Below are 24,403 nucleotides of genomic sequence, written 5' to 3'. Positions count from 1 at the left end.
GGTAGGAGGTACATTGGGGTAGGCTGTGATTCACCCTCACTGATTCATTTTAATTTTTTTCTTCTTCCCTCTTCAACAAGCACCGCCACCCACCCCGACCCTCAACCCCCACATGGGACAGTCTCCTATTCCTGTTCTGTAACTCCCCTCAGCAATGTAGCCATGGTAGGAAATTGATTGGCATGAGGGCATCAAATTGGTACTCATTTAACTGCATGCAGTTTCCTTGCAAATCAGTTGACCCACCTCCAGTATTAACAAGCCTTTTTTTTTAATTTCAATTGCAAGATTTTTTAATGAAATATTTGGATCTTTGACAGTCTGTTTGTCCTTGTGTGTTTGCTTGTGCCTTCTCATCATTGTGAAGACCTAAGCGTTCCGTGAACTGATTAACACTCTGGTTTTATTGGTCAGGATCTAAAGCTGGTTGGTCAGGATATACCCCATGATGCAGCTGAACTACCAGTAAATCGATGTAAAAACCGTTACACTAACATCCTGCCATGTGAGTATTTACATAGTCATACAATATGGTATTTATCAAGTAATTCTCATGCACCATCATTTTCCTGCTGCCTGTAATTGGAATGCAGTGTAATCCCTGTGAAACATGGGGTGTTTTCAGATTGAATGCACTGTAGCTTTTAAACCACGTTTTTTATGTTTATCGTCCAATGGTCTTTTTCTGTTCCTAAAGATTCTTATGTTTCATTACTTTGCTAAATAATCTGAGTGATAAGTGTTGGAGGACTTTTGAAATATGATGCACTTGAAATAATTTACAGGAAAATTGTCAGCAAAGGTTCATGTTGTGTTTGGTGAACACATCTGCAGTAATTTTATACAGAACTGGAAGCAACAAAGATAGCCACGAAACCATTTATTTACACATAGTTCACTGTAGCATGCCACAGTCAGTCCCACAACAACAGCCCACGGCCAGTCCCACAATGCAGATCTGTGAGCAGTTCTCCTGTACAAACTCATGAAGAGTCCGGCAGTGTCAATCCATGGGTTCTCACATTAGGTCAGCACTCCTGATCCACAGGCTGGTCCTGACCCCTACTCAACCAGCTCAAATAGAACTACACTGAACTGGCCTAAAGATATTGCTGCACAGCAAGACCAAACCTACATGGAGTTTGGAGACATGTAGCCAGGGGTGTAGTGCCAAATTTTGAGGTGCAGGAACTCTAAGAAAATGTGCTGACCATATAATTTCTAAATTCACTATTATGTTGTTTTCCTATGTATTAATCATATCAGTCTCTAAACCTCTGTAAAGCTATGCTTTTTAAGTGAAAAATATTAGTGCTGGTAGACATTTTATTTCGAACCATGTGGTATTTTGAATCATTAGTCTTTAGTATAGCCAGGATTTCATTATTGTTATTGTTTTTATATTTTAAAATGCATACTTTTGACCAATATCACATAGTTGTGAAATATTTGGTGAATGTGGCTGATTAAATGTCTTTGGGAAATGGATTTTGGAGGCAATAGAAATTCCAATCTAAATGTAACATTCTCTTCGAGATTGCTTAAAGGGTTATCAGAACTGGACGATATAATACAACGTGGATAGTGACAATGTTAACAGCAGAGCAATATCTTTATAGATAACACTTGGTCCACGTGATCTCCTGAATTCGTTTTGATTGCCTGGGGAAGTGGGAAGGGGTTAGAGAGGAATCTTCCAGCGTATTTTTCCCTGATTGACTCTGGGTGGGATTTTTTTTGTCTGTCCCGGGAGATTATATGAGGGGGGGGGGGGGGGAGCAGGCGGTGGGGATGTGAAGGTGTGGGGCAGGCTTGATGAAACAGCTGGTCTTTTCCTGCTGATCAGTTTTGTATGTTCATAATGTCTGGTTATGTGCGACTTTCCAAGTATTGAGCAATAATGGAAGATTCCATGGGGGTGGGGAGGCAGGGGTAGTGAGTAAAGAAGGCCTGCTCTAGGGACATGGACTCTGAAGAAATAACTTGAGATTTATACTTTGTAAGATTTGTCCCCTCCTGCTTGTCCACGCACAAAGCTACAATCAACTCTAAATTATGTAGTTAAAGCTGACGTGAGTAACAAAACAAGTCACACAGGTTTTTTTTGAGTTTTCATTAGAAAATGTAATAAGAATGTTAGATTTTTTTAAAAGTGAAAACACAGTCTATCTGCAAAGTCAGCGATGTTGAAACATTTTGTTTTCGTCACACTCAATATAGTGCTGATCTCACACACAAAGTTCACTATATCCTGACCCTTGTCACATCAGGTGCAGTTTCCTGGCACAAAAGCCATTTAAAAAGGGGCTTTCACAAAGAAATATCAAGAATATCTGCAAATTCCAACTTTGCTTTAACTCACTTTTCAAGCCAGGTAAAACATAAAAAACTAAACACAAAATATATCGTATTTCAAAGTGTATTTATAAATATATATTAAGAGAACAAGGTCACATTAACTGTAAATTACAAGTCACTATGTGTTTCACGAGTTCGTTCAGTAATAAACATTGTGGTAAACAGAACAGAGGAAGAGTCGTGTTCAAAATATATTAACCTTTCTACAAGTTCAGTGAATTTAGTTCATTCACACTTTAATCAGGGCAGTGCTGGAGTGTGGCTCTGAATTTTATACTGCTCAAGCCACAGTCTGAGTTCCAAGATCTCTATCCCTCTCGTCCGCTCCCTCCTTGATACACCACTTCCTGATTCCACAGGGCATACAGCCTTTCAAAATAAGCACCATAGGCAGTGTTAGAAGCAAGTGTCAGCGACCACAAGGCAGTCGACATTTGCCTTGTTTACCAGACTAGCTGCTTTCATTCGGTCTTCCAGAGAGCGGTGCCTTGGGATATCATACAGGGCATTGTTGCTGACCCAGCCATCAGAAGGGTGGGCTTCTTCAATGTAGCCCTGGAGAAAGTCTGCTCTGTTTGCCTATTGGGTGGGGACCCGTTGGAGGGACTTGAGGCAGGCCATGAGTGGGGGTCAGGTGCAGCTCTCGAAGTTAAGAATCATTGGCCTCGCCCCTTGTCTGTAATCCAGTGGTGAATATTGAAGTCTTTAAGTAGGAGGTGCCAGAGTGGTGCTCCAGTGCACTCCAGCAGCTCTACACCCCTACATAGAGCAAATAACAATGAAAACAACCAGCATTAGCTTAGAAAGGACCTCCTTGACCTTTTCAAAATGCAGCAGATAAATGCAATATGATGAGTCCCTAAGAGATAGACTATATTTTTTTTTTCAGAAAACTTCTGCCAATGTTTTACCTGAAAGATTTCTAGTTGGAGTACAAGCCACAAAAATCCCAAAGTGTTCAGTTAGACTGGATTTCGTTGTGGGGGTGGGGAGTGGTGCATGGGAAAGTGGAGAATGTGTTAAAGCAGGATCTTACCAGGATCATTGGAAACTCTCAAATGATAATGAGACCAAAATCTGTAAACTGATCAAACGTACTAATGACACATAGGCCTGAATTTTACCTTTGGCAGGTGCATGTCATCGGTGGGCCGCGATCAGCCCCCAACCGCAATTTCACGCTGGGTCACCACCCAATGTGAAACACGCGCTGAAAAGCTCAGCACTGCTGGGGTGGGGGCAGGAAGAGGGTGGGTGATGATGGTCAGCACGGGCTGCGAGAGCACTCCCTGAAAGCAGACAACTGCAGACCTTCAAATGATCAAACTATGGTTTAAAAAGCTGCAAGAAAAATGTCTATACGTCACAATCAAGCACCTGAAAATATACCTCATAAAAATGCTGTCCACAGGTATTTATTTTTATTTAATTCCATTACGGAAATTCCATCCCGTCCTTGGATGAGGTTTGATGAAAAATGTAAAGGCTGCCTGGCCGATGCGCCTGTCCGTCAACCATAAGGTTGTACAGGCCATGAACTATTGGACACAATTGCGCTGTTAATGGGCTTAATTGCCCTCTTGTCGGCGGGCGCGTTTCCGACTTTTGCACATGTCCGCTGAGCGAAATATTGTACGAGTGCGCGATCACATCGGGACGCTCGCACAACATCATCTCACGCGATTTTATGCCCAGTTGGGTTGGGCACATGCCCACCCATGGGCTGTAAAGTTCTGCCCATAAATATGGAAAGCGGTGGAGATAGGGGTTTTAATAAACAGTTTGCCTGAGGATTTAAGCTGTTAAACTTACAGTCAGCTGGGCTGATGAGCAAAGACAAAGACAAAATCAGTGCAGTTATCTCAAATATGATTAGACCAATCATGTAAGGTGATAGGTACCAGAGGGCTGGCCTAGAGGGATCTTAAGGTATTGAAGATTTTTAAGGGGTCAAAATGTTGAACCTTGGGCTGTTTACCATGGATCTACAAACAATAGCCATGGAATCAATGACAGGTAAAGTAATCACCAACTCTCTCTGCATCTCCCTCCAGAATGGCCATTTAACTGTGAATATGGCCCGAACTACCAATCCGCTCAATGTGGATGATTGCATTGGCCTTGTGGCCTTGACAGAACATGGTTTAAGAGTGATGACACCTTCCATTCTAAATGAAGCCTCCTCACCTGGCTGTATTTTCAATCATTTGCCCTTCCAAGACCATCATGATGGTGGTGCGATTCCTCTTAGCAAATATCACACCTTGGTCTGACCCTCTTTTCCTCTGGCACCATCTTCTTAGAGCATCTCATTTTATTTCACCCCCTCACCTCTCACTTAAAATCCTCTCTCTCTATTGTCAAGAGAAGTACCGTACCAATTTTCTTATCAAGATATCTTCACTGCTTTCCTTCCTCAGCCTCTGCATCAAGAGATTTCTCATCCTTGGTGACTTCAACCTCCATGTTAACTCAGTGTTCTTTCTCCTCTGAGTTCACTGCCCTCTTATTCTCCTTTAATCCCCCCCTTCATGTAAACTCCCCAACCCATATTCATGGCCACCCTGTTGATCTTGCCATTTCACATAACCTGGCTACTTCTATCCTATTACTCACAGAAATGGCCATCTCTGATCTCTTGTATTGCTGTCCACCAACATCCTCCTTCCCCCTCCAAACCCTCATTCCTTCTGTGTCTGCTCTTCGAAAAAAAAGCTTTCCCAATTCACCTGCAACTGCACTTCTCAACTGTCTATCCTTTAACCCTCTTGTAATATGCCTTTAAGGGATGGCAGCGTGTTATCAATAGAAGGGAAGTGTGTCATATTATCCCATCTCAGTTTCACATTGGCCTGTGAGAAGAACACAGTACACACAACTCTGCTGCTGATGTCTTCAAACTTTCTTTCTTTGTTTATGTTCTCATGTGCCTATAGCCTCAATAAATGAACACAGACTGTGTTTAACCAATCCCTCATGTGTCTGGTGCCAAAATATTATAAAATCACGACACCTCTGTTGACCATGACATTTCTGCAGCTACCAATCTGCTCAGCCACATCACCTTCAACTTTGATGCCTTCATCCCAATTAAAATCATTACGCTTTCACACCCTGGCTGTTCCTTTGGTCCAGCCCTCACCTTCACTGTCTTAAGTCCAAGGGATACAGAGTTGAACAGATAGCTATAGCTCATAACTGGTTTACTCCCAGTTCTGGCTGGACCACGTAAAACACTATTGGGTCCTGCTCTTGTCTTCCAAAAATGCTCAATATTCCAGAATCATCAGGAAATGTAAGAGTAACCCCTGGCTTCTTTTATCTACTGCAAACTATCTTGTTAAACCCCTCTCCCCCGACCTCCCTCACCCTCACCTCTAATACAAGGGCAAGGAACTCATGGGCTTCTTTGTTACTAAGATTTTAACCATCCAACCAGCTGCCTCTAGCACTTCCCTTCCTTCTACTAACCTACTGGCGCCAAACCTCCTCTAAAGCTCCCTCCTGTCCTAGCCCTGAATTCACATCATTCTCTGTTTCTTTCCTATCTCCCCAATGCCATCTCTGAGCTTATTTCTCCCCAAGTCCCACCTGTTGCTCCCTCTATCTTTGGGCCCTGCTACAAACTCTGTTTCCCAACCACTACCCCCATCTCCTCTCCCTGGCAACCATCTGTGGCAGAGCCAGTCTGTTCTCAACCTTGATGCCATATTTGATTCCGAGATGAGCTTCTGATCACTCACTCACATCACCACTAAAACCATCAATTTCCACTTCATAACTTTGCCCAGCTCCACCCCTGCCACAGCTAACCTCATTCATGCCTTTCTAACCTCTCAATTTCACTATTTCAACGCACTTCTAGCTGGCCTCCCACATTCTATACTCCATAAAGTTGAGGTTCCCCGAAACTCTACTGTCCATGTCTTAACTCACAGCAAGACCCAGTCACCTATCACACCTGTGCTCATTGACCTATGTTAGTTCCAAGTCAAGCATCACTTTGATTTTAAAATCATCATCCTCATTTTCAAATCCCCTTTCTAATTCTGTAATCTCCACTAGCCCCACAACCTCCAACATACATGCACTCCTCGAATTCTGGACTTTGGAACATTCCTGATTTTAATCACTCCACCATTTGTGGCTGTGCTTTCAGTTGCCAAGGCCCTAAATACCTGGAATTTCCTCTTTAACCCACTCCGCCTCTCTTCCTCCTTTAAGATGCTCTTTAAAGCCTATCTCTTTGATCAATCATGACACAGCTGACAATTATGCCCAATTTCTGTGGTCCTAATCTGCACATCTGCACTTCAAATACCTGCCTGTTGGCATTCAGATTATTGGTGAGTATTCCACCAACCACAACCCGAATGGTGTGATGAAAATTCTTATCAAATTGTTGCATAACTCAGGCAGTTTAATGTCAGAGTACACTTAAAAGGCTACCTTTTCCTTCAACTGAACTTGAGACTGAAGATATAATCAACTCAGCATATTAAAGCTGTGGAATGTCTTCATGCTGATGCCATTGTCTCCACAGATGACTTCAGCCGAGTGAAATTAATTTCCCTGCACGGTGAAGAGGGCTCAGACTACATCAATGCTAACTATGTCCCTGTAAGTAATTGGTGCAGCACAGCAAGTCTTTAATGACTCTTTTCCTTCAGGTTCATTGGACTTCTAGTCAGAATGAAATTGCTGCGTTAAGGGGTCACTGACATGACAACTAGTACCCTCACCACCCCCATGAGAAGCAATGCAACCCTGATGGTTTGGTAAAGCTAGAAGGATCATACAGAGGCCCTGACACCGTCTCATCATTTTTCAAGTAACTACAAACAAGCCCAACTCCAGATGGTCATCTCCCACTAGTGCAGTAGATGCTATTTAACTCAAATGCTGAACAGGTTTGACAACATGCTTTGTATCCAATATAAAGAACAATTAAACAATTTATATATTGGGCTCAGTGCAGTAAAACATTGGAATTAATATGCAAACACTTATTGAAATTGTTCTCTTACCTGAATAAGGGTTGCTGCCAAAACGTTCACATAGGCGATTGCATGGTCCTTATTCCTTCAATGTGACCTGTAAACTGACGCATGCTATAATATAGATTTCCCAGTTCCAGTGTTCCTGTTATCTGGCCAATGCCTTATTCTTTGGAGAAACTGAGGCTGGTTTCAGAATTCAATTGCAATTTTTTAAATGGCTATTTGCCACTTGAGGACAAGTGTTGAGATCGCAAAGATTATTAGTTTGTGTTTCCTTTTTAAATTCCTCCTCCTAACGTGTAGGTGTTGACTCTTTGCTGGGACAAGGTTCCATAACTGTCAGGTACAATCCAGTAGCCATTTTCCATGCACGTACCACCATAAGTGTAATCAGGCCAATTGATGATGTACACATCAGCCCAAACATAATCCCCAAACCACACATTCATGTCCAGCAGGAATGGCAGGATGACGATCAGGGGTGGAAATGCTGACTGATTTTTTTCCTTTGACAACCCAGAGCACTGTGATCAAGTGCAATACCTGGACTGCCTTGGCTGCCTTTAATTAGCTAGAATAAGAGACCATATCTTGGATCTTTTTGTTTGGTCAGTGAGAGTCAGCTACTTGGATGAATACACTTGCTAAGCTAACAGGATTTTCAGGATCTTAGAGGGCACATTTTAAAACAGGGGAGCAAGTCTTCCAATGAGTTTGTGGTAAGGGGCTACTTTTCATATAGCAAGATAAAAGATTCTGCCTGATAGTTGAGGTATAACCAGGAGAAATGGGTACGTCTCAGGTGAGCAACATTGGCTGCATTAAAGTGTGAGAGATTGGCAAGTTCAGCTGAACTTGTGGAGGATGGATTACATGGCACACTATTCCAGGATTCCCAATACTGGTATTGTTTCCTGACATCGATCTTGAACAATGTCATCCATTGCTCTTGAAGCAGAGAGGATAGATGTGATTTTCTTTCCACAGGGGTTTAACTCTGCACATGAGTACATTGCAACGCAAGGACCCTTGGCAGAGACAAGAAATGATTTTTGGAAGATGATAATGCAGCAGAAATCATGCATCATCGTGATGCTTACACAGTGTACTGAGAGGAGACGGGTAGGTACTTGTTAAATACACTAACGAAAAGCAAAGTTTTAATAGCCTGGTTAATTCACAATATGATCACCCTAGCCTTCATAATTTCTGTAGAGTTTTCATTAGAAAAGTTGTATGTTCCCCTGTCTTTAAAATAGCACATACGTAGATCATACGTATACCCCAGGTATTAGCTAGTTTACATAGTCCACATGTGCTGGAAGATTGACTTCCTAGTCACCCTGCACAGGGAGTTACTGGGTAGAGGCTCTGCTGTTCGTATCCTATCACACACTAATCCTTACTCACCCATCACTCTAGTCTTTGATGACCTTTGTTTGTTGATCCCACAATGCCGTAAATTTTAAATGTTTATCATTAAATCCCTCCACAGAGGGATTGACAGAGATTGCATCTTTATCAAAAATATGCCTGATGGACACATGACAACGCACAAACTAGCAATCATAAAGAACACAAATAGAAGTAGGTGTAGATCACATGGCCCCTCGAGCTTGCTCCACCATTCAATAACATCATAGCTGAACTTGTGTGTCATCTGCACTTTCTTGCTTTATCCCCCATATTCTTGATTCCTTTAATGGTCAAAAATCTATTTAACTCAATCCTGTATATGCTGATTAACTGAGCATCCACAGCCACTGGGATAGAGAAGCCTAAGGATTCACAACCCTCACAATGAAGAATTTTCTCCTCGCTTCAGTCCTGAATGGTTCCTAGTTCTAGAACCTTCAGACACAGGAAGCAGCCGCCCAGCATCTACCCTGCCTGTGAAGAATTTTATATGTTTCAATGAGATATAACCTCTCATTCTTCTAAACTCCAGAGAATATAGGCCCATTCTGCTCTGTCTTTCCTCATAGGACAGCTCTCTCTTCCCAGGAATCAGCCTAGTGAACTTCGTTGCATGTCCTCTCAGGCAAGTTTGACCTTCCTTAGGTAAGGAGATCAAAACTGTAAGGGGACTCCAGATGTGGCCTCATCAAAGCCCTATATAGTTTGGAAACATGTCCTTACTCCAACCCTTTTGAAATAAAGGCTAATGTGCCATTTTGACAAGTATATTAATTGCACTAATAAAAATGTGATGACAGTCAATAACTGATTTTTTTCTTTGTGCAGGTAAAATGTGACCATTATTGGCCTTTTAATGAACAGCCTATTGGTTATGGAGACATCTCTGTGGAAATGGTCTTTGAATCTGAGCAGCCTGATCAGTCAGAGGAGTCACATCAGTCTGAATGGATCATTAGGGAATTCAATGTCAGCTATGTAAGCTATTCAGTATCAGCTGTCACGTAAATACTTTCCCGTCAGTGTGACAGAGATGGTGATGTATTACTTATGCAGATAAGCAGTTATTTCTGTAGTATAAGGGTCTGGTATATACAGGGTTTGTGTGAGACTGAGTACAGTACCACCCACACAGTGATGTAAGAAGGCATATGGCCTAGACCTTGGGTCAGTGTGGTGTTGGCCAGACACATGTCCAGATTGAAGATGGAGATAGCTCCATGCCTGTACCCTTTACTGTATATTTGTATATAGTTACAAGTAGTTATTAAAGACTTGCTGTTAACATTCAGGAGACTACAAAGACTTCTTTAACAGACAAAGTTCTACACTAACACTATCCCAATTTCCCTCTTCAAGGGAGATTATTGCCAGTTTTATTGAGGCAGATGTGGAGCCAAGGTTCCACTCTTTGGTCTGCACCATGTTAGCTCATGTCAGCTCAGACAGTAGCAGGGACATTTAATTGGTTTCAGTTCCCTTGGGTTAGAGAGAGAATTGGTGTCATACCCCAGCAAGTGTCAGCTCCTCAATGAAGAAAAGTTACTGCTAGATGGTTATTGGTATCACTTCTAAAGTCTTTTGAATGCTGTCTTCCTATACTGTTAAGGCCACAAAGCTTTGTGTCAAAACCAGATTATATTACTGGATCACTACATCTTCATGCTGACCACTCTGAATAGCAGAGAGCTAGAATGAGCCTTGTGGAATTCTTAGACCCGGCCCCAGGAGCTTTTCCACTTTCATTGCTTTATATTGCAAGACCAATTTTCATATCAGCTAGGTAATTATGCATCAACATCATGGGTCTGAAATCACTATAAAGTTTAATTTTACTCCCTTGTCTACATTTTGTTTTAATTGAGGAGTTTATCTGCTTGGAGTAATCCCAGGACCACTTTCGTCTTTGGGAATATCCCACTGAAATGGAGTCACTCAAGTGACAGGCAATGGTAGCAGTTGTATTCAGTTGTAAAGGAGTCAGCTCTTTTGACTGAATTGATTGATAACATGACCAAGCTGAGTATGGGTGGATCATTCTGTAAAAAGATTACCTGAAAATAGGGTTTAAACCATTGGTATCTGTTGCACACCAGGCTTTCTTTCTCTATTAATCCAAAAGCCTCACATTAGAATATGACTGAACACATTTTCAAAATCCAAGAATATAGTCACTGACCTTTTCCCGTTAATTTAATTACTTCAAAGAATTCTAGTGCCTTCCTCAGACATTCCATGTTTTTATGCTGGTTGCTTATTCTCCGACTTCTTGGCAGCGTGCAGCGAAATGCTTGTTGCGCCTTTTACATGATAAAACTACTAAATTAACTGAATCCCCTAATTTTGCCCTCTCCTGTGCTGGGCATCAGGTGTGATTTCATTCTCCCAGCTAGGAGCAGTGGTCCAAGGGAGCGCATGTACCAAAGATCACAGGCTCACAGCCCGTGAATTTTCATCTGTTCATCCGAAATGTTATATTAAAAATGAAGCTGGAAGTGATTACAGGGTGGTGGGTGCTCATTTTGAGTACAGCGTGATCTGCTTAGATTTAATTCATACAGTTCACTGTGATAATTCTCCTCAAATGTCTCCTCTGCACAGGCTGATGAAATTCAGAGAGTGGTTCACTATAATTATGTGGCTTGGCCCGATCACGGTGTCCCTACCGGTAGCACAGCAGAGAACGTCCTACAGTTTGTACGATTGGTCAGGCAGGAGACAATGGAGAGACCTGGCCCCATAGTTGTGCACTGCAGGTGAGTCTGTTTTAATTATTTGATGGTTTAATAACATTTGACCTTATTGACTTGCACTTGTAAGTCTTCAGTCCTGGTTAGATAGAAGAAATACAGGAAAATCTGTTACCCGGTGTGTTCTGGGAATTGGGGGGGGGAGGTGGGGTGCCGGTTAACTGAGATGTAGGGCAAGTTCCAAGTTTTCATCCTGTGAGAGAGCTCCAGAATGATGTGTTGAGGTCTCGAGAGGTGGGGCAGTGTGCAACTTGACTGAGCGATGCTAAGGGGAGATGGTGCTGCAGAGCAGCGGGAGGCTGAGACCAGAGCAAGGACAGGCTGCCAATAACTGTTAACAGTGACTTTGACATATCCATATAAAGAAAAACCCCAGAATTCCAATTAATAGAGAATTCCAGTTGGTATAATGCTGGATAACAGAAATTTTACTATATATTTGAAACTCAGAAGTCTAACACTACTACTGGCTTAATCTGCTACTTCCTGCAGTTGTTCCAAATCTTTTTTCTTTAAATTCAAGGAGGAGAAAATAAACTACTTAATTAACATACAGTCGCGTTTCATACTTATTCGGATCAACTCAGGCATGCAGAATAGTTCTTTTTTCAATACACATTGGCTGCATTGTGAGAAGTGACTCTTAAGATAATTGAACTACTCAAATGGGCAAAATAAATTCCCCGACACCATTCAAAGAAGAGTAGGGAGCTCTCCCAGCATCCTGACCAACATTCATCCTCTCCACCAAAAACAGATTAACTGGCTATTCATTAATTAGCTCTCTCAAGGACTTTGTTGCGTATTAATTTCGCCATCTGTTTGACCAGACTTCACCAACAGCTACAATTTAAAAGTAATTAGTTGGCCTTACAGCAGCTTGGGACATCCAAGAGGATGTGAAAGATCCTGAAGTGTAAGTTTCCTTTTGAATCACAGGAGGAGGTAACTTAGCCAATTGTGCCACTGTCGGCTTTCTGAAAGAATTATGCACTTAACCCTAGTTCCCTGTCTGTTCACCATATCCTTTTAAGTTGTTCTTTTTCGTATGTTTTTACACTTGCTTTTTAAAAGTTATTCTGGATTCTGGTTCTCGCAGGATATTCCATTTCCTAGCAACTCAGTGTTAAAAAAAAGGCTTTTCCTAATTATCCCTTCATTGTGTAAAAAAATGTGCTCTAGTTTTAGGAAGGATGGGCTTGAATATTACTTACAGACATTGGCTACTCAAATATGGCTAAAAAGCTAGGCCCAGTTGGGGTGACCAGGGGCAGAATTTAGCCCTTGGATGGTGGGCGGGTCCCACCGGCTCGGCGGCAGGCGGGCAGCCGAACCCCACCACCGAAACGGGACCCACCGCCATTTTGAATGGGCGGGCCTTAATCGGCTTGCCCGACCGGAAGTCTTCCTGTTCCGGGGTGGTGGGGATGGGGGAGCGGTGGGGGATCCCCAAGTGTCAAAGAACACACTGCTCCCTGAGGCAAAGTCCTGTCTCAGGGAGTTTAGTGAAAGGTAAGTAAAGTCAAAAAATAGAGTCATTTTAAAATGTCCCCCTCAAGTGACAATGTTTCATTAATAACCTACAGGCCACTGGGGCTCCTAGCCTGCCCACCAGCCTTAACTCTTTCAAGTACAAACCCGTTTCCATCTGTTTCAGATGAAGTTACATTGTTTCATAGTTTGCCATTGGGAGATTTGAACTCTTGATCTTGGGGTTACAAACCCAGTACCATAACCACTTGGCTATTTAGGCCTAAGATCCCACCAGCCTTAAGGTTGACAGGCTCATTAACTATCTTAGTGGGTGGGTGGACCGCTGATTTCGCTGTCTGCCTGCCTTCGCGAATATTTAAAGGGACGGGGATGATGTCGGGGGTTCCTCCTGATGTCATCCCGCGTCATTTTCCCCTCGGCGAGCGGGCTCCACACCCAAATCGCCGAGGGGAAAATCCTGGCCCATGAAACCATTGTCGATTGTCTTAAAAACCCATCTGGTTCACTTCCTTGAAGGAAGGAAATTCTCCGTCCTTACCTGGCCTGGTCTGCATGTGACTCCAGACTCATAGCAATGTGGTTGATTATCATTGCCCTCTGAAATGACCTAACAGGCCACTCGGTTCAAGGGCAATTAGGGATGGGCAACAAATGCTGGCCTTGCCAGTGACACCCACATCCCATGAAAGAATGAAAAAGGTTTTTGATACTGCCTTTCATGTACTTAAAATATGTAAAGGTGAAAGATTTAAGAAGTGTTTTCTTTAACTGGTTTAAAACTTTAGTGTGGAAGAAACTCAATTTCTGAATATTCAATATTCAGTTCAATATTGAAAATTAATTTTTATTTTCTTCCCCTAACACATGCAATCTCTGGTCTTATTCCCAGGATTTGCTGTTGCTAAACTGGTGCTAGATTAGAAGATCAGCTAGGATGACCTGCTCAGGTTTTCACCTCTCCTACTGCTCTGCCATGCTGTCCCAGGTAGTGCAGGATTGAGAAAATATTTGAGTGCTTGGAATTATACAAGTGAATCCATTTTAAATATTCCCCTTTACATCTCCTTAAGCGGATACATAAAACAGAGTTATGGACAAGACCCCAATCACATTCCAGTACTTCACCATAAAATGACGGCCCATAGATTTGAAAGGAAAATGTCGATTCAAAATCTACTCAAATTATGAAAAGCCCAGAGAAAAAAATGAAAGTTAAATCTAGTATATTCACGCATTTGTAAATTTATGAGGTTATTATTCTGCCCCCTTGGAGTCTATTTGTATGCAACCCAATGTAGAAAAGTTTGTTTAAATTAAGTTTTGTGGGAGAATGTTTTAGTTTAATTCAGTGCTTATAGTACCAAACAATTATTTTAACAGGTTTAATTTTAAAACAATAATGATCTTTACCTAAGAGATCAGTAAATAGAGAGCACAGTCTCCTTAGACTAAGTTTATTTCAATGTGTACTGCCTACAAGATATACTGCAGCAACTCATGAAATTGAATTGGGGAATAATTCGGAGTTTCTGCAATAGCTTTTCATGCCCACATTTACCAAATGGAATCACACAACTTTGAAGGAGGCCATTGTGTCTGTGCCAGTTCTTTGACAGAGCTATTAATTAGTTCCACTGCCCTGCTTTCTCTTCATACCCCTTTTTCAAGTAATTTTCAAATCCCTTTTGAAGGTTACTATTGAATCTTTTTCCATCATCCTTCCAGTCAGTGCTTGGTAACAAATCTAATTTTCACCCCTGAATTTTTTAACAATTACCTTAAATTTCTTTCAGCTGGTTGCTGACTCTCCTGTGACTGGAAACAGTTTCCTTCTATCCACTCTTTTCAAAATCTCAAAGAATTTTGAACACCTCCTATCAAATCCCCATTAATCTTCTCTGCTCGGAATAAAACAATCCCACATCCCCAGCCACTCCACCACCTGGGTACCAATCTGATAAATCTCCTTTACAGCCTCCCCAAGGCCTCCCTAAGTATACTAAACAAATATAAATTCAAAAATGTACGGAATTTCATTATGTATCCATTGCTGTAATGAGAATATAGACTATAAAAGAAATATACTTTCATTACAGCAATTGTAGTGCAGTAACTAATCAATCAATCAAGGCTCAATCAATATCTGCATCAAGGTTAAAGCTCTTTGTTTGGAATAACATGATTTAACGCATGTACTTTTGACATGTTTAGTGCTGGTGTGGGAAGAACAGGAACCTTTATAGCTCTTGACCGCCTTATGCAGCACATCCTTGAGCACGAGTATGTAGATATCCTGGGCCTGGTGGCTGAAATGCGTACTTACAGGACATCAATGGTTCAGACAGAGGTATGTCCTAGATGTGTATGGATGGAGTTTTAAAGGGGAAAACAGACTGCAGCCCTATCCCACTCTACTAGTGTAACTATTTGTCTAGTCAGGCAAACTAGTTCAAGAGTTTGATTGACATGAGTGGAATTATAAAATAAAATTTTCTTCGAATTTTATCTCCAGTGTCTATAAAAGTAGAAAACTTCACGAGCAAGGCTGCAAATTTATGTGCGATCTGTTTTGATGTACTGCTTTTGGTGCATTTTTAAAAGCTCCGTTACTGATTATTGTGTAATTGACTTTGAAATATCCTCAGTGACTTGCATGTTTAACATCACATATATTAAATAAATCTGTAAAGAACTCAACACAAACATTAATTGTGTGACATTTCAATGTAAAAAGTTATGGAGCAGGCAGTGACAGTATAATAGGCTGCAGCAAAGACAAGTGCAATAAGCATAGAGGAGATATGAAATTATCCTGGCAGTTCCCAAAAATCACTGAAAAGAATATTTATACTCAGTTACAGAAATAAGCCTCAGGTAAATAGTTAACTTGAAGTTTTCCTTCTAACTGAATCTATTTTATTCACTTTTTGACTATTTATGAACCCAAAAATGGAGTAGGGCCAGTACTGTTCTGTCTAACTGTTCCAGCTCACTGCAATTAGTTGTGGTGACCTTACTCTGGATTTTCTTTCACTCAGGAGCAATATATTTTCATTCACCGATGTGTGCAGCTGATGTGGAAAAAGAGAAAGCAACAGTACAGCAACAGCGATGTGATATATGAGAATTCTAGACCATCCCAGCTATAAGACCTGCAGGGTATGAGTTGTTTATTATATAATGATAGAGTAAATTAACATCAGACTATAGATTCCAAACCCACCCCTGCTCAAGCTCCAGTAATTCAATGCCATTAACTCCTACTTTCTTGATTGTCCTGTTTCAATTTCGTGAACTTGGAATGTTTGGAAAGGTCTGTCTTTAGTGCTGTTCCCTCACTGGAGGATAAATCCTAAATCTTAGCATCAGCATTTGTTTGTATAAGTAACCTGGAATCCATGCAAGTTGATGGAACCCTGGAATTAAACTATAGTCTTGGTTCCCAGGACTCCAAGCTAAGCGCTGTAAAAGGCAAAGCTTAACTCGCCTGCAGTATGTGACAAAACCAATTCCCAGCAAGTTCCTTCAATAATGCACTTTAAATCAGGTAGTTCATTGCTATTGAACAAGGAACTTGATGCAATTGTTCTTGATGTTGGTGCTAAAATAAAATTTGATTGTGTATAGTTAAAAGCTTGCACTAGTTACAACTGATCATTTTCTCCCTCCTATAATTGTATAATTTCCACTGTCTTTCAGATTCCAAACCTTACAGCGCACTTCTTTACCCCAAACTTCAGGTATTCTGTGCTTGACTCTGACCACAGGGGATCAGTATTAGCAACGGAGAGAAAACACAAGAAACAAACGCTCTGGAACAATGCCTTAAAGTACCTGTAGTGTCTTTGGACTGTTTCCACCAGTGAAAATTCAGTGTGGGACCAAATTCATTTGAAAAGTTTTAATGTAGGTACAAGCAACAACTGCATAAGGAAGAAAGAAAGAAGTGTATTGCATTCCATTGCTCTTGTTTGGTTAATGCACCATTTTACAAAGATAATCCTTCACTAAAAGTTTGCTTTCCTGGCATCTTCTAGCCTTTTTTATACAAGCCAAAAAAAAGAAAACACACTTTGAATGATAAAAACTGTGAAGTGACTGAGGAATTCGTGGGGATAAAGTTTTAAAAAATTATTGTATTTATGCAATATTAAAGAACATTTGCATCAGAGGTAGTTGAATAAGAGGATTTATCTGGCATTGCAGATGTGAGAAATATTCCTCAATAATGCACATACTGTTGATTATTATTGATGTTGTGTAATGCATTGATGTGTCTTGACAGTTTTTGTGGTGCTGCAATGAGGTAAAGTTAAGTTTTATATTGCGTTATTATAATTTTTTTCCAACGTCTACACACACTGCCCTTTTGACTGCTGAATTTTCCTGGCTCTGAAATATCACATGACTGATGCACATAAAATTGGGGCTCTGAATATAAATGGGATGAGGACAAAATCTCTTGAATACTTGAATAGATTTAAATCATGCAAAATATTTTATATTTTTCAAAAAGTACAAAAATGCTATAAGTTTAGCTGATGATTTGTCGCAGGATATTTATTCCCCCCCCCCCCACCCTGCTAAAAATAAAAGTTACACAGGACAGTTGGGTGTAAGATTCAGCACAAGCCATTGATTGCTGTTGAACCGCAATCCTACAGTAGAAAGCAAACCTTATATCTCAAAGCAGACCTGTTAAAATAATTACAAGTTCAGTGTTGGGATCGTCTGTGGAGCACCAGTAATTATCGGGATACTAGCTGCTCACAGGACTTGGGTTTGCACCATTTTAAAAGGCATATTTAAAAAGCAGCACAAGTTAGAACTCTTATTGGAAACAAATTATGGACAAAATTCACACTCGTCACATTGTTTAAAAGTAAGATAGTACCACATAGCAAATCTCTAGTCTTAAGCCACCATGGTTAAGAAGCAAGATATATATAAATACATCTTAGGAATAGCTTGTGAAGTACTCCAGATTAACCCTGAAATGTTATAACCAGATATTGCACAACTTTTGGTTGAATTATTGCTATATTATATAATGCCTTGTCAACACAAACTTGAAGTATTAAGTTTTCAACGAGGTAGAAGAGAATAATTATTTCATGTGGACAAACCTGTGATCTCCTGTTGTTCAGACTAAAACCAGAAATGCACCATTACACAAATATACCAAAAGTAACAAGCTACATTTGACGTGCTGGGTTTAAATGAAGATTCAGAAAAAAAAGGTGCAACACTTGTTCGGCTGTTTGTCACTTTTGTACCATTCGTAAGAAATCATATTTGTACATGAAATCTTTGTATTATACAGTTTCTCTAATTTATTTTTTGGTGGCTTGCTGTAGTATAGATTTTTCAGCTTTGAATTGTACCAGTACTTGGAATGCACCAATATAAGAAAACCTATCTAACAATAAATCATTCATTTGCACTGGTGTGTGATTTTTTTTTTCATCTGACCTGTGACCAGTTCAAGTTATTAGGAGCTAATAACATCTTTATGCCCTTGGCAGCCAAAAAGAATTTTGCATTTAATTTATTTTTGTATGGATGTAATAGGCTTCATATATCTCATGATTTATAGAATATATTATGGTAAATCCAAATTTTCAAAAACATCCAATTCTGAATTTGGAGCTATTGCATCATGAAATATCACAGCACAACAGTACAAGAGGAAATTATGACTATGCTGCTTATTTCCAAAAGTAAACCACTTGGCCTTTCTTCCCCTTGGGTGTTCAAGTGCTTCAAAGATTTTCCCTTAAATGATGCAACGGTCCGTGTCCCAACTATGACCAGTGGAGCATTCCATCCTCCAACACCCCCATGAAAAGAGGTTTCTCCCTACTTCCTTTCTTGCCAAATTGATAACCCCTCATCAGCAACTCCCCAATCTCTAACTAAATTTCTCATGATTTTCAAAATTTCCATTGTATCTTCTCTGTCTCAGCAGAATTAGTCATAAAGACAGTTTCCCTATGTGCACCAACCTTTTTGTGCTCCAAGTTTAATGTCCTTTCTATAATGGGGAAAGCAGTATTGCACAGTATTCTGTGGTCTAACTAACCTTTAGTACAAATTATTATTGTATTGTGCATGCTATGCCCCTATTTATAAGCTCAAAATGCCTTTTGCTATTGTTTTGATTTCATCTGCTTGCATTCACGCATTCAGGGAATTATTTATTTGAAGTCTTATGTCTTTCCATTGAGTGTATATTCCCATTCCACTGCCTTCGTCTCAAAATGTTTAACCCCACACACTTACTCCATTGGGCAGGATGTGATTAGTGGTGTACCCAGGAACTGTACCTGGGCTCAGCTTTCATTATATTTATAAATGCCTTAGATGAAGGAACAGAATGCCATATATCTAAATTTGCTGACAACATTTAAGTTAGATGACACAGTAAGTAATGTAGATGGAAGCAGAAATGTACAAAAAGACATTGATAGATAAATGAACAAACAAAACTGAGAGCAATGGAGTTCAATGTGGGGAAGTGCGAGGTCATCTATGCTGGACACGAGATAGATAGATTAGAGTATTTCCTAATTGGTGAGAACTGTGCAGGAGCAGGAAGATTCAGGGGTCCAAGTGTAGAAATTTAAAAACTAGTGGACAGGTACAAAAATAATTTAAGAAGGCTAATGGGATGTTAACCATCATCTCAAAAGAGGCTGGATGGAACTTACCCTACAATTAAAAAAAGCTCAGGTTAGACTAATTCTGGAGTACTGCATTCAATCAAGGCACTTCACCTAAGGCTGGAGATTTGGAGGGGGTTGCAATGCAGATTCAGCAGAATGATACTGGGCAGAAAATGTGGAGTTATGAGGACAGGTTGCATAGCCTAGGCTTGTTTTCCCTTGGGTAAAAGGCAATAGGTTTAAGATGATTAAAAGGTTTGATAGGATAGAGGAACTATTTCCTCTGGTGAGGAAACCAGAACAAGCTGGCATAACCAAAATTAGCGTTAGGCTATTCTGGGGTATGTTAGGAAGCACTTTTTCACTTATCACACAAGGTCGTGAAAATCTGGAATACCCTTGCCTCAAAAAGATAATGAGGCTAGTTCGATTGAAAACGTCAAAACTGAGATAGATAGATTTTTGTTAGGCAAGAGTGTTCAGGATATGGAACTAATGCGGGTGACAGTGTTAAGATACAGATCAGCCATAATCTAACTTAATGGTTAAATCAATAGTTAATATGTGTCTATGCAGCAAGGAATATGTACACTTACAATTTGCCTCAGACCATCTCTTCATCTACATATAAATTAAGTACAAGGTTTTTAAAAAAGGAACAGCAGATTAAGGTTAAAGGAAACAGTACAGTGAAGTATCTAGTTTGTTAAAAGTTCTCAAAATAAGGTTTACAAAGAAGTCAGTAGAGAGTTCCAAACACCCAAGAGAGAGGCAACAGAAAAATTTGTGGTGGTAATAGTGGAACTTTCCAAATTCTGGTTGACAGGTAAATGTATATAAATACAATATGTTCTGGAACAACTTCATAGCTAAGTATATACCTATTTTGATCACAGTTAGCGTTAGCTCAGTTTTAAATAAGCATTGTGGGAGATGAGTCACCAAGCCAAATCTCTAGCCCTGACTTGTACCTTTTTTATTTACTCTTTCATGGGATGTGGGAGTCACCAGCAAGGCCAGCATTTGTGCCCATCTCTTGCCTTTGAACTAAGTAGCTTGTTAGGCCATTTCAGAGGGCATTTAAGAGTCGACCCACATTGATGTGGGTCTGGAGTCACGTGTAGGCCAGACCGGGTAAAGATGGCAGACTGGATAGATTTTTATGACAGTAGATGATAATTTCATGGTCACCATTACTGAGACCTTATTTTAAATTCCAGATTTTTTAAAAATTTAGTTAATTTAAATTCTACCAGCTGTTGTGGTGGGATTTGAACCCATGTACTCAGACCATTAGCCTGAGCCTCAGGGTTACTAGTCCACTAGCACAATATACATTACCACTGCCCCACCATCTCTACATAAAGTACATTAATGTACCCAAAGTACGTAATTGAATTTTGGAAGGTAGATATATCAAATCAGAAACATGATAACACCAGGAACACAACCTGAATAAAATTGAAAGTTATGGGTACAAGGTAAGGAACAGCTCAAGTGAACAGATCATCCATTTCACAATTGGCCAATTATGCAGCTGAATTTGGAGAAAATTACAATTTAACATTGTAAAACCCCATTAGATGTGGATTTTCAAATTTGAAGTTAAGAATGCAATAGGTTGTCTACTTGTAAAGACCCATATGTCGCCTCCATAGTGATATCCTTGAATAAAATAGACTTCCACTGAGCAAACAGGGAAGGGCATCCTCCTGAATCTATTCATAACTTCTACCTTTAAAATTCCAACATCACGTATTGGGGAAACCAGGTTACTGGCAGGAAACCTTCCCTGTCACTGGGAAAGGAGAGCACTTTGAAAAAAAATCGTAACTCAATGCAGGAGAAAGAAAGCAGAATGGGAAGATGAACCCTGTCATTTCAATCACTGATACAGAAACTATTGATACAATCAGGTGCAGTTATATTCTTACAGTCAACTTTCAAAATTCAGACAAAATAAACACGTTTGTGTTCTGAACAATTTCACCAGCCCTTGAAATCCGAATTGGACTGCTGCCATTCCCAAGTCTTTACTCACCCATAAATATTTTCCACTGTGCACAGAGAACATTTTTCTGCTGACATGATTTACTCACTAGAATTGATGGATGGTAAAACTGAAAAGTGCAGATTAAAGGCAGCGTCAATAAGGCTCTAACTACCCGGTCTAAAATTGCATCATGGCATCATTTTTCAGCAACAGCAACATCCTGAAGAGGACAATAAATGCAAGTCCCCAAAATAAGTAGATCTCGTCACTGAACCACTTTTTTCACTACAGTTCTGTATTAAAAATAGCACCTGTCCACATAGTAGTTCTCTACATCTATGTCAGGCCGACAGTTAACGATGCAAAGCTGAAAAACATTAAATAAACAATGAGATAAAAACAAAAAACTGCGGATGCTGGAAATCCAAAAACAAAAACAGAATTACCTGGAAAAACTCAGCAGGTCTGGCAGCATTGGCGGAGAAGAAAAGAGTTGATGTTTCGAGTCCTTATGACTCTTCAGCAGAACTGTTATTAAATAAACAATGTTGCCTGAAGCGAGTGAGACTTTTAAAACAGTAGTAATTATGGTAAACTAAATCTGAAATGGTATTAAACTAATAATCAAAGTTTACCCTTCCATTCTCTGAATGATCTTATATACCTGTAAGATCACCTTAGATGCCTCTTTTTCAGACTGAAGAGCCCAAGCCTATCCAGATATCCCTCATAATCCAGACCCCTAAAACTGGGGGTCAATTTAAGTCTCTTAAATGCTTGCTGCCAACACCTAACATGTCATGTTAGCCACCAGCAAAGTCCGCAGTACTCATCATCTAAAGTACTGCACATAAGAACAGAAAACACTGAAAATATTCAGCAGCATCTATAGACAGAGGGAAAAAAAAACTATTTAGGTTGATAATGTTTCGTCAGAACAGAGCAGCAATGTCATGGACCTGAATCATTAGACAGAATTGTACAGGTCTCCACAGGTAGGGGTTTGGCGGGGGGTGGGGTGGTGAAGGGCCTGTAAAGTTCCCCATGTAGCCTTCCTGCCACCTACCCGCCTGCCCTGACCTGCCTGAAATTTTACAGGAGGTCCAAGAGGCCTACAGCAGCTTACCCATCCTCACCCTGACTGAGGTTCTTAAGTGTCCAATTAATAACCGCTTGAAGGCTGCTTAAAAGGTGTGGCTATGGGTACCCGCATGGGCCCCAGCTATGCCTGTCTCTTTATGGGGTATGTGGAACATTCCTTGTTCCAGTCCTATTCCAGCCCCCTTCCACAACTCTTTCTCCGGTACATCGATGATTACTTCGGTGCTGCTTCATGCCCTCGTCGGGACTTGGAAAAATTTATTAATTTTGCTTCCAATCTCCACCCCTCCATCATTTTCTCATGGTCCATCTCTGACACTTCCCTTCCCTTTCTTGACCTCTCTGTCTCAATCTCTGGTGATAGACTGTCCACCAATATCCATTACAAGCCTACCGACTCCCACAGCTACCTCGAATACAGCTCCTCACACCCAGCTTCTTGTAAGGACTCCATCCCATTCTCTCAGTTCCTTTGCCTCCGTTGCATCTGTTCTGATGATGCTACCTTCAAAAACAGTTCCTCTGACATGTCCTCCTTCTTCCTTAACCAAGGTTTTCCACCGTGTCCGGCCCATCTCCCGCGCATCCGTCCTCACACCTTCTCTCTGCCAGAAACGTGATAGGATCCCCCTTGTCCTCACTTATCACCCCACCAGCCTCCGCATTCAAAGGATCATCCTCCGCCATTTCCGCCAACTCCAGCATGATGCCACCACCAAACACATCTTCCCTTCACCCCCCCCCCGGTGGCATTCCGTAGGAATCGTTCCCTCCAGGACACCCTGGTCCACTCCTCCATCACCCCCTACTCCTCAACCCCCACCTACGGCACCTCCCCATGCCCATGCAAAAGATGCAACACCTGGCCCTTCACTTCCTTTCTCCTCACCGTCCAAGGGCCCAAATACTCCTTTCAAGTGAAGCAGCATTTCACTTGCATTTCCCCCAAACTTAGTCTACTGCATTCGTTGCTCCCAATGCTCCTCTACATTGGAGAGACCAAACGTAAACTGGGTGACCGCTTTGCAGAACACCTGCGGTCTATCTGCAAGAATGACCCAAACCTCCCTGTCGCTTGCCATTTTAACACTCCACCCTGCTCTCTTGCCCACATGTCTGTCCTTGGCTTGCTGCATTGTTCCAGTGAAGCCCAACATAAACTGGAGGAACAGCACCTCATCTTCCGACTAGGCACTTTACAGCCTTCCAAACTGAATATTGAATTCAACAACTTTGGATCTTGAACTCCCTCCTCCATCCCCACCCCCTTTCTGTTTCTTCCTCCTTCCTTTTGTTTTTTCCAATAATTTATATAGATTTTTCTTTTCCCACCTATTTCCATTATTTTTAAATCTTTTATGCCCTGCTAGTCTTTCCACCCCACCCCAGTAGAGCTATACCTTGAGTGCCCTACCATCCATTCTTAATTAGCACATTCGTTTAGATAATATCACCACCTTCAACAGCTCTGTGTTCTTTTGTTCTTTTGTCTGTGACATCTTTTGATTATCTGCTCCTTTCACTGCTTGCTTGTCCCTACAACCACACCACCCACCCCCACTTCTATCCCCCAACCCCCCACTCCCCCTTCCCCCCCAACTTTAAACCAGCTTATATTTCACCCCT

At 40.9% G+C, this 24,403-nt stretch overlaps 1 protein-coding gene across 1 annotated transcript in view; it reads left to right on the top strand.

The window, feature by feature from the left end:
* The window catches only part of ptpro (protein tyrosine phosphatase receptor type O), a 139,795-nt gene extending 121,334 nt beyond the window's left edge, over positions 1-18,461 (top strand). The window contains exons 21-28 of the mRNA XM_041203103.1: positions 415-505; positions 6,902-6,978; positions 8,346-8,480; positions 9,603-9,752; positions 11,376-11,530; positions 15,230-15,365; positions 16,057-16,177; positions 16,718-18,461. Coding sequence (XP_041059037.1) covers positions 415-505; positions 6,902-6,978; positions 8,346-8,480; positions 9,603-9,752; positions 11,376-11,530; positions 15,230-15,365; positions 16,057-16,167 — 855 coding nt within the window. The 3' untranslated portion in view covers positions 16,168-16,177; positions 16,718-18,461. The remainder of the gene's footprint in view (positions 1-414; positions 506-6,901; positions 6,979-8,345; positions 8,481-9,602; positions 9,753-11,375; positions 11,531-15,229; positions 15,366-16,056; positions 16,178-16,717) is intronic.
* The last annotated feature ends 5,942 nt before the right edge of the window (positions 18,462-24,403 follow it).

This window comes from Carcharodon carcharias, chromosome 13 (assembly GCF_017639515.1).
Source record: "Carcharodon carcharias isolate sCarCar2 chromosome 13, sCarCar2.pri, whole genome shotgun sequence".
Taxonomy (NCBI): Eukaryota; Metazoa; Chordata; class Chondrichthyes; order Lamniformes; family Lamnidae; genus Carcharodon; species Carcharodon carcharias.
Note: the sequence above shows the minus strand (reverse complement) of the source record. Positions and strands in the feature narration are given on the sequence as shown.